This window comes from Sinohyriopsis cumingii, chromosome 4, assembly GCF_028554795.1.
Source record: "Sinohyriopsis cumingii isolate HCF-2022 chromosome 4, ASM2855479v2, whole genome shotgun sequence".
Classification (NCBI taxonomy): Eukaryota; Metazoa; Mollusca; class Bivalvia; order Unionida; family Unionidae; genus Sinohyriopsis; species Sinohyriopsis cumingii.
Window position 1 is genome coordinate 138,026,149 of NC_142964.1, and position 12,003 is coordinate 138,038,151.

The 12,003-nt window shown below is 34.8% G+C and overlaps 1 protein-coding gene across 1 annotated transcript in view; it reads right to left on the reverse strand.

Moving 5' to 3' along the window:
• Positions 1-6,821, reverse strand: part of LOC149802168 (uncharacterized) — a 45,375-nt gene extending 38,554 nt beyond the window's left edge. The window contains exons 1-6 of the mRNA XM_089956901.1: positions 6,550-6,821; positions 5,889-6,053; positions 5,311-5,358; positions 2,589-3,158; positions 2,028-2,075; positions 84-653 (exon numbers count right to left, since the gene is read on the reverse strand). Of these exons, the coding sequence (XP_089813027.1) occupies positions 84-653; positions 2,028-2,075; positions 2,589-3,158; positions 5,311-5,358; positions 5,889-5,946 (1,294 nt within the window). The 5' untranslated portion in view covers positions 5,947-6,053; positions 6,550-6,821. The remainder of the gene's footprint in view (positions 1-83; positions 654-2,027; positions 2,076-2,588; positions 3,159-5,310; positions 5,359-5,888; positions 6,054-6,549) is intronic.
• Positions 6,822-12,003: the final 5,182 nt, after the last annotated feature.

The window sequence follows — 12,003 nt, forward strand, 5'->3', positions numbered from 1 at the left end:
AAAGATATTTTATATGAATAAAATTGTATTGAAATGGATAAGATTTACTTTTGTTGATTTCCTATGTTCAAATGTTTAGTTACCTGTGCAGATCAAGTTGGTCAGGGAGGCCAATGCTTCCATCGACAGAGGGACGTTGTCTAAATCATTAATCAAGTACACATATTCAAAATCGGGATCACTGCTGATGACCTTCAGTTCCTCCACTTTGACGTCATTACCTACACCTATCGCGTAGATTTCAACTCCCATGGCCTTAAGTGTTTCTGCATATTCACGGGTCAGCTGCGGATTGTGTGAGGAGCCATCGGTTACAATGACTGCAATTTGAGGCGTGTTGTTCGAACTAGAATTATGAAAGACGTTTTTCTTCATGAATTCCAGAGCCTTGTGTGTGTTGGTTCCTTGACCTTTGTGGCTCAGTTTTGATAGCATGTGAGAAATATAAGATACAGTCGAGTTCTTGCTAAAGGTTCCAACTAAATCAGCTTCAATACTAAAGTCAATGACAGAAATATTTACATCTGTTGCAGAAGCGAGGATGTTGGTGACAAAATAGTCGGTGAAATGTTTGATTGCAGCGAACGATTCTCCACAGATGCTACCAGATGAGTCAATGGCGATGACGATCATACCCCCATTTGCTTTGCATCCTGTGGCACGAAAAAGACAAATTCAGCATAAATATGCTTTCATATTATTATAATGATAATCATGTTTCAATAGAAACTCCGAAACCTTAAAGCTTAGAAATTTAGTTATTTATTGTTATACCATATTCTTTTAAAAACTGCATGATTTTTTATTTCTTTTTAAAGAACCGCGATTTTCATACCTTTTTAAAGCCTGTATGATTTTCATACCTTTTTAAAGCACCATGATTTTTATACCTTTTTAAAGCCTATATGATTTTCATACCTTTTTAAAGACTGGTTGATTTTCTTACCTTTTTAAAGACTGTATGATTTTCATACCTTTTTAAAGACTGTATGATTTTCATACCTTTTTAAAGACTATGAATTTCACACCTTTTTAAAGACTGTATGATTTTCACACCTTTTAAAAGACTGTATGATTTTCATACCTTTTTAAAGACAGTATGATTTTGAAACCTATTTAAAGACTATGATTTTCATACCATTTTAAAGACTATGATTTTCATATCTTTTTAAAGAACCATGCTTTTTATATCTTTTTAAATCCTGTATGATTTTCATACCTTTTCAAAGACTGGTTGATTTTCATAACTTTTTAAAGACTGTATGATTTTCATACCTTTTAAAGCCTGTGTGATTTTCATACCTTTTCAAAGACTGGTTGATTTTCATACCTTTTTAAAGCCTGTAATATTTTCATACCTTTTAAAGAACCATGATTTTCATACCTTTTAAACGACTGTATGATTTTCATACCTTTTTAAAGACTATGAATTTCACACCCTTTTAAAGACTGTATGATTTTCATACCTTTTTAAAGACTGTATGATTTTGAAACCTATTTAAAGACTATGATTTTCATACCATTTTAAAGACTATGATTTTCATATCTTTTTAAAGAACCATGCTTTTTATATCTTTTTAAATCCTGTATGATTTTCATACCTTTTCAAAGACTGGTTGATTTTCATACCTTTTTAAAGACTGGTTGATTTTCATACCTTTTAAAGCCTGTAATGTTTTCGAACCTTTTAAAGACTGTATGATTTTCATACCTTTTTAAAGACTGGTTGATTTTCATACCTTTTAAAGCCTGTAATGTTTTCATACCTTTTAAAGACAGTATGATTTTCATACCATTTAAAAGACTATAATTTTCATATCTTTTTAAATACTTTGATTTTCACACCTTTTTAAGAACTGAAAGATTTTCATGCCACTTTTGACGTTCATTACATAACACATTTAAACATGTGCTCGAATTTATCAGCAATAATTTCTACAAACAAACGAAAAAAAAAAGAAAAAAGACGCGAAGTGTTGGTCGAGATCAAATATTTTGATTAGGAAAGAAGGTATTTCATCACGCACCTGCTGTATAGTTGACAGTATCAGTGAAATGTGGAATCGTTGCTGCTTCTGTAACAAAAATGACATCGATACATATTTTGGTCTCTTTGTATATTGTACAGTGCATTCTGAGTGTATTTACATAACAATGGTTTCTTAAATATTCCACATTGCATATGTTAAATATTCTACATTGTATATAAGGAATCATGCAGTTAACTTCACGTCATCTCGCTATAATTGTAAAATGCTCCTGACGACTCGTCACATACGCATGAACAGGCTGAACCAAAATGGTACTCACCACTTACAAAATTATAGATCGAGTTATGGATTAAATGACTGGTTAATATTTAACAGCAACTCAAGCATAGTAGACAGTTTAACATCGAGGAAGGTGGAGTAAAGTGTAGTGCCTGATGAGCAATGGCAGTCGACCAGGCTGGACTGGGCGGGATACCATCTCGCACCTCAAAGATTGCGAGTCAGGTATTGTAGACAGTGAGCTATAGTGACTTCCTACTATAGGCTAATATAAAATATTTACTTTTGTTGTTTTCCTATGTTGATATGTTTAGTTACCTGTGCAGATCAAGCTGGTCAGGGAGGCCAGTGCTCCCATTGACAGAGGGACGTTGTCTAAATCATTAATCAAGTATACATATTCAAAATCGGGATCACTGCTGATGACCTCCAGTTCCTCCACGTTGACGTCATTACCTACACCTATCGCGTAGATTTCAACTCCCATGGCCTTAAGTGTTTCTGCATATTCACGGGTCAGTTGCGGATTGTGTGAGGAGCCATCGGTTATAATGACTGCAATTTGAGGCGTGTTGTTAGAACTAGAATTATGAAAGACGTTTTTCTTCATGAATTCCAGAGCCTTGTGTGTGTTGGTTCCTTGACCTTTGTGGCTCAGTTTTGATAGTATGTGCGAAATATAAGATGCAGTCGAGTTCTTGTTAAATGTTCCAACTAAATCAGCTTCATTACTAAAGTCAATGACAGAAATATTTACATCTGTTGCAGAAGCGAGGATGTTGGTGACAAAATATTCAGTGAAATGTTTGATTGCAGCGAACGATTCTCCACAGTTGCTGCCAGATGAGTCAATGGCGATGACAATCATACCCCCATTTGCTTTGCATCCTGTGGCACAAAAAAGACAAATTCAGCATATATATGCTTTCATATTATTATAATGATAATCATGTTTCAATAGCAACTCTGAAAACTTAAAGCTTAGAAAAAATATCGTCGCAATCAACACTTCAGTCACAGTTTATTTATTGTTATACCATATTCTTTTAAGAAATGTATGATTTTCATACCTTTTGTGAAGACTGTACGATTTTCATACCTTTTAAAGGACCATGATTTTTGTGCCATTTTAAAGACTTACAGGTTTTTTTAAAAACTGTAAGAGTTTCATGCCTTTTTAAAGAACCATGATTTACATACCTTTTTAAAGACTGAACGATTTTCATGCCTTTTTAAAGACTGTACGATTTTCATACCTTTTTAAAGACTGTATGATTTTCATACCATTTTAAAGACTATGATTTTCATACCTTTTTTTAAAGACTTATAGGTTACTGCATTTGTATGGGAAAATATGAACTCGTTTTTTGGATGGAATACTGCACGACCTTGGGAGTGAAGTATATCCATCCGACAAAACGAGTTCATATTTTTCCATACAAATGCAGTAACCTTTTTATTATATGTTCATTTTCTTATTCTTCCTAAGGCTTAATTATTTAAACAAAATACACTACAAGAAACAACGTAAATGAATGTATGCCGTATTCCAAACTAAATACACAAGCGCATATTCATCATTACACAAAAACAACATTATTATTGAGCACATAACTCCGCCCAGTTAAATTTGAACTTAGTCGCGCGTTCGACAAAACTTTCGAAAGAAAATGGCGTGTTTAGTTAAAATTGAAATTTGGAGTCATATTGTGAATGAATATGCATTGCAACAACTTTTCCATTTGATCTGGAATTAATAGATATTGGAATTTTTTTCGATTCTACGAAATTTCGTGATTATGGACTGGATTTGTATGTGACAATTCCACATGAAATACATGGGACTGAAGAAGCTAGGAAGAAGCGTGTTGACATCTGCAAATGTGTTTCTGTTTCTGTCATTGAATGTTTCAAATCATGATGTGGGAAAAATATGAAGTCTTTCATTTGCAATTATCAAAAAGACGCTATGGAATTTAATGCTTATTTCATTATGAGTGCAGTAAGGAGGATGTAATTGCACTTATCATCGAAATTACAGTACAATTTCGAAATGTGTAATCAAGATTGAGAACCTATGACACGGCTCATGTAATTCGGATTTGCAGAACTAAGAAAGTACATTTTGAGAAAATTCAGGATGTAAAACTAAGTGTACTTTTTTCCATTTTTATCACCAGCTAAAGAAGACAGTATATGACTTGTTACTTATATGTTATTTGTATGGACCTTTTCTTGCGTTTGTTGTATACTGTAGCTAGCCTAAGTCCGAAACATTGTATCAACGCGGAATGTGCCAAAGCAGCTGGTATGTGGCAGTCCACGAAACATCTGTTTTAGTTCATTGAGAAACAAATTTAAACAACCACAACGTAAAGAGCCTCTTACGCGAGTGTACATGATTTGTTAACAAATCAAAAGTGCTGGCGTCTGCGTTCTTTGTTTGTTTACAATATAAAGTAGTTCCTTTATGCATGTGAATGCTATCTGTGTACTGGCATGCGGATTCAGTATGGGGTAATACTGCAAGATTCTGACAATGAAAAGTTAACGGGGAAAAATAAGCATATACTAATATAATTTTCATACCCTTTTAAAGACTGTATGATTTTCATACCATTTTAAAGACTGATTTTCATACTTTTTAAGGACGTTCATTACATAACACACTTAAACATTTTTTCGAATTCATCAGCAAGTATTTCTACAAACATACGAAAATCTTTCATAATTGACAAGTCTTGACAACGACCTTGTGAACATATCAATAGGTAGAACATGAAATAACAGTACAACTTATACGAGCTACCACCTCCTATCCCCTTTAATTAGCATCCACATTATCGTGTCACTAATAATTCAGTTTGGAAAAATGTAACCTGTACCCATCAGACCCTGTATAAAGTGTCAACCTTGTCCCACGTTCAAAGAGTAACATATTGTAAATTCTTTTGATAATTTATTAAGGAAAGGAAAAGGACGCGAATTGTTGGTCGAGATCAAATATTTTTATTAGGAGTGAAGGTATTTCATCACGCACCTGCTGTATAGTTGACAGTATCCGTGGAAAGCGGAATCGTTGCTGCGTCTGTAACAAAAATGACATCAATACATTTTTTGGTCTCTTTGTATATTGTAAAGTGCATTCTGATTGTATTTAAATAGCAGTGGTTTCTTAAATATTCCACAGTGCATATGTTAAATATTCCACAGTGCATATGTTAAATATTCCACGGTGCATATGTCAAATATTCCACAATGTATATGGAATCATGCAGCTAATTCCACGCCATCTCGCTATAATTGTAAAATGCTCCTGACGACTCGTCACATACGCATGAACAGGCTGAACCAAAATGGTTCTCACCACTTACAAAATTATAGATCGAGTTATGGATTAAATGACAGATTAATATTTAACAGCAAATCAAGCATAGTAGACAGTTTAGTACCGAGGAAAGTGGAGTAAAGTGTAGTGCCTGATGAGCAATGGCAGTCGACCAGGCTGGACTGGGCGGGATACCATCTCGCACCTCAAATATTGTGAGTCCGGTATTTTAGACACTGAGCTATAGTGGCTTCCTACGATAGTCTAATGGGAAAAATGTGGATACTTACTTGTAAGAACAAGCACAGCCGCTACAACAGTTGGAATATACAATGCTACCGGCCACATCTTCGATCTTGGAGAAATGTAGTCTGCTGAAATGTTGGCTACTGAAATGTAGTCTGCTGAAATGCAGGCTGCTGAAATGTAGGCTGCTCGAGACAAATTGCTTTTTCCTCAAAATAAATAACATAACATGTGTAGAAACGTAAATATGTACGCCATCGCATTCATAATTAACTTTTTTAAACAAAACAAATGGAGAAATAGTCATTTTTGAATTCTTGAAACTGAAGAATGAAAAATAATATTACTATTTTTTCCCTTTTTGTACTCAAAAGTAGTTTCATTGGCAAGATGAATTTTTTCCGCTTCAGCTGCAGTATTTTAATGACAAGCTATTGGTAGTGTATTAGATCAGTGATTTCTCGATTTATCTAAATAAAAAATATAAATATAAATAATTCCACAAGAGCTTCTTTGATTTCAATATTAACCAATTATCAAATAAATTAAGTTATATTGATACCATCTCCAACTGCGCGTGATTGAACATTGTTGAATGAATTTGATTTAGGCAGAAAAACAAGTGCTTTATAGTCAAAAGTACACTTTTATCACGTTCAAACTACTTGTTGATGAATACAGCCGAATTAAGTTCACAGTACTCACCTTTCCAATGTTATTTCTCCATCGGCTCAGATGTAAGTTAAAGCGTTTACAAATTCAAAGTCTAGTTTCCGTAAGGACTCTCAATTTCCTTATGTTTTCCAGGTATTATAGTCATTTTTCCAGGCCCTCAGCATTTAATCGCTGAACTCGGATAACAGTCCAAAGACATATTTCATTGCCGGTGCTTGACAGAGATATGTGGTGTCTGTCTCGAAGGATATTTTGAAGTGGGTTTCTTACACGAGACTGTTTTATGATTTTCATCAAACGTTCTCAGGAATAAAAATACAGGGAGAAAAAAAAAGATATTAACTGGTATTTGTTTTGGACAGAAATACACGTTAAGTGCGGTGTTATGCGAATGTAAATCAAAGTTTCGCTTCAAGCAAATAATTTGCAGGTCTGAATCTTCTCAAGGCATTTTGTCTTTCGTTTGGTACGAAGATCTGATTAGCTGATTTCAGAGGATAAAAATAGGTGTCTTTTCTTTACCACTCAGCTGTCAATGTTTTAAGATTAAGGGAGGGGCGAACAGTCAGCACACACACACACACACACACACACACATGCATGCACACACGCACACACACATATTCGTAAATACATACATACATACATCCATACATCCATCCATCCATCCATACATCCATCCATCCATCCATCCATCCATGCATGCATGCATACGTACGTACGTACGTACATACATAAAACATGCATACATACATACATACATACATACATACATACATACGGTAATTAAATCACCAACGCATTCAAATGTTAGCAAACATGGTTATTAGAAGTTTTGTAGACTGAAAATTTTATTGCTTAAACAAAGTCTAATTTTTTTTAAATATAGAGTTGAAATAAATTCGCACATCTTACAATTTTAAACGGCACTTCCGCTGCCTGATTTGAAAACGATTTGTTTTGCTTTTATACTACGGGGTCGTCCATTTAGTAAGTACGTAGTATGGAGGGGGTAGGATGGTTAATCCAAATGCATACGCTTGCGTATGGTGGGGTGTCAACTGATAATGTACGTACGCATAGGAAACAGGGTGGTGGTGGTACTGGTGAAACCTCGATAATAATTTGTCTAATACGTAACCTGTTCGACTGGGTTCAGTCGGCGTTTGAATTTTAGCAGACACTAGACAAACTTTATAAAGTTACGCAGCTTATTTCTTTCAGACATTCAACGTCGGTGGACTACTGTTTTATTAAATACTTTAATTTTATTAATCCTTGATTGTATCTGCGTGGAATAAAAAACAGGCCGTTCTATAATGGGGTGGGGTGGTGCATCAAGCGTACGTACGCAGATTGGGTGTGTCAAAAGTACGCATGTGTACAGGGACGGGGGGGCAGGGGTCACGCTTTGCCACATTTTTCCCTAAGTACTAAATGGATGGCCCCTACCAGTACCAAACAGGTAAACGTGTCTTAAGATCTTGCACTATTCGCTGTTAAAGGAACGGCGTTTGTGTGCGTGTGTGTGTGTGTGTGTATGTGTGCAATTTGAATTTGCAATGCAGCTTTAACAATTTTCAGTCATATCGCTACGATGTCTGGAGTGTGGCAGTTTATAGTCTAGCACTGAGGCACCATGCCACAGACGTGTAGCATCATGTTTCCCATTCAGTCACATTATCCTGACACTAGGCCGACTAGTCCTAACACGAACCCCCTAATGCTGAGCGCTAAGCGAGACAGATGCTAGTTCCATCTTTACATCTTTGGTATGGTTCAGCGGAGGTTCGAAACTGCGACCTCCCGAATCAGAGGCGGACGCTCTATTTATGCCACCAGGAGCGGTGAAAAGAAAGGTAAACATCCATCTAGTGTCGTAGTTTAAATACCCTCATCACATTACCATTAATTTTAGACAGATTTGGGATTTTAACACAGCGGTATAAATAAAGTGTGTAGCAACATATGGCTAATACTATATATATATATCATATGGCAAATAACAATTTTTTCAAGTGCACTGATTCTAGTAGGGGATCACGTGTGTCAGGGATTGATTAAGATAAATGCAATAAACTGACAACGAACTCGAAACTGGTATCTAACTAGCCTGAGTGCGTTCGACTTTTTAATGAGTTTTAAAAAAAATGAATAGTGATGATCTTTGATTTTCTTCAGAATAGAACAAATATACTCCCCTCGCCCAGTAATAGCGATTGTCATTGGGAACCCCTGCTGTGGCATGTACGCCATGTAAGTAACAAAAACATTTATATCTCTTACATCCATCATGCATTTCGGTCCAGGCACATTTAATTTTATATTTTAATTTTATATTGCGACTTTTAAAAGCGTCTTCAATTGTCTATCTTGGAAAACTGAAATCCACGGAGCTGTGTTGTGACTTCATGAAAAAGAAGACAACATAAAAAAGATAATCCATTCCATACTGCATTTGCTTTGTCACATGATGTACAGGAAACAATTATTTACCCTCAAAATATGTTAAATGTCAAGTACATTTTTGTCTGGTGATAAAATCTCGTTTAGTATATGAATGTTATGCATTATATTTGTTACAAATTGGTCCCAGTTTTTTAAATACTGTAGCTTATTTCTTCTTCAGCAAATCCCAACAAATAAATATCGGTCAAAATTAATAGACATATTAAATAAGACACAAGCTTACGCAGTCATATATATATATATATATATATATATATATATATATATATATATATATATATATATATATATATATATATATATATATATATATAAATAAGAGACAAAAGGGACACAACCGAACAGTGAATTGTTGGTATGGTACGGGTTGTATTCCTTGTGTATTTAAGCTGTTTTGACATGCCCCATCTACTTGGAACGCTTATTCGGATGGGAACACAGTATTGCATCATTTATTTAAACCTGCGTGTTATGTACCATTGAAAGAGACCTGCGTGTTATGTACCACTGACAGACACCTGGGTGCGTTTATTACACAGACTGGTGGTTGAGACCATGCGTTATTGTTCGGAAGGCGCATTAGTTGATATATATAAAGGTTACGAAAGGTTTCACGATTAATGTCGTTTGCAAGGTTCTGAGGCCTCATATCCATTTTGATTCTCTTACAAAGGATTACGTACATCCGGAACGACATTTATGGAATAGTGTCAAATCTTGGTCCCAGGGGATTTTCAAATAAGCCCTTTCTTGCTTTGATAGATGAAAATACTAACCTTGGAAAACCGGATATATATATATATATATATATATATATATATATATATATATATATATATATATATATATATATATATGCATGCATTTGTACCCTGATCTGGAATGGACACTGATCTCTAAAGTCACGAAGCTTATGATAATACCAATCCTTTGTGGCAGCAAATTAAACAATATTAGGAAAGGGTCAAATAAGTTGAAACAAAATGATTGGCTGTACATTACACAAACATCTATTCCTTGCCGTTAAAGCCAAAGGTGCACCGTTTAATTCTGTGTTTGTTCCATTCGCAATAGCTTTGCTTAATGCCTGTTTTTCATCTTCAATTTCTGTACGAGTGGTGTTACTGCTGATAAGTCGTAATTATTTTTTCAGCTGCATTTTTTTCCTTCCCATTGCTACGTCATTGAAATGACTGAAACATGACTACTGGCGGTGTTGATTTTTATCATTTATTCTGAATATTGTTACGATTCCAGCTAATAAACTATGTTACAGAAAGAAGTAAAGCCAACACGGTTAGTAAAATCAACAAATAATTCGTTTTTCTAGAACACAAATTGAACATTTAAAAGACACTTACAATTATGAGAACTAGATCCCAAATAATCCTAAATGTTTGATCACAAGTTAAAAGTTTTAGAGCGTTCCAAATTAATTCAATAATGTTGAATGTCCTGATGTACCAAGAGTTTTAAATGTCCTGATTTACCACGATGATGTAATCCAGAATGTCTTTGAATGACTTCTCAATAATTCCAAAGTAGTGCTTCAGTTCAAAACGTCCATGAACAATTTTGTAATTCCAATGACAAATTTGGTTAAAAGATTCAACTCGAATTAAATCTGCACACAGCTGCAAACTCTGATCATAGATTCCCAAGGCTGATATTAATAGGTATGAATAATTTTGTTGTACCAAATATTCATTATATACCTAGTGTACTCGACCTATGTCGTAGTAGAATGTTCTAAAAGAAACACAGTGATCCTAATGGAAAATGACAGGGTCTAGTCTTATTGGACACAAGACTGATCCTGACCTCTTGCTATTTAGACATCTTATTAACTTAAAATTATACGAAAAGTCAAGGTAGTCATAAACTCCATTCACAACCCTCAATGACGATTATCATAAAGATCAGGAGCACAATATAAATTAAGTACTGATAACAATATCCTCTGCATAAAAGTAACTACGTTCTTGATGCGAAAACTCAAATACAAGTTATTGCTACAGTAAGTCTCCTGGTGGTATTTCAGAACTAAGTCAACAGGGCTTTGAAACTATTGCTCGGAGTGAATGTGCATGTGTTATAACTATAAGTTATCTACTTGTACAAAGACAACATAAAGGAAGGCCTTGACATAAGTTAAACAAAACCTAAGTATCCATTATAAGCTACTATTGTTCAAAGACAAGCAATAACGATACTTGAGGAAATAGAGACAGACGTGAACAATGTATAGTAATTAACCTACTGATAAGCCTGCACGATCAGCTAAAATTATAACTGACAAATACCATCAGTTTCCAACATCAGCAACACAATTATTAGCTTCATAAGAAGAACGAAACTAAAAAGATTATTCAAATGACGTCAGGGCTGCCAGTCCGAAAATATAATCTGTAAGATTCTATGCTCTAATGTGTAAAAACATAACCGGTTATGTAAAAAAATGTTGTAAAGAAAGAAACAGACTCAAACAAGAAAATTATATTGCAGTTGTAAAGTGTCGAATGCATAATTGTGCAAGTAGTTGGACATCTAACACTTGAGATGTTTTGGAGGAAGATCTAAAAATCATCAGTTATAAAGGCAAATTCCTGAAGAGAGTCTAACAATTGCTTCTATTGACAGCGCAAACATATGGCACTATTAACTTTTGCCATCTCTAAAAGATATGTGCAACAGGATTTAGCCGGTATTTGAGAATTACCAATGACAGCCAGCTGCAAAAGCGCAACCCGATAATTTTGGTCGTGTGATATCTGGCTTTTAAGTTTTGACTTTCACTTATCTGGACGTTAGTTGGTGTGTTAATTGTATTTTTTGTATTTAAAACTGTGTACGCAACGTATCCTGTAGAATCCAAAAGTTTGTCGTACCACCACACTTGTAAACATCTATTGGAGAACTACCAAGAACTTGCTGTCACGTTTGTCAGCATATTTGGAGTACTGTCATACTTGTAGGCATTTGGAGTACCACCACCAACATATCGGCACACATATA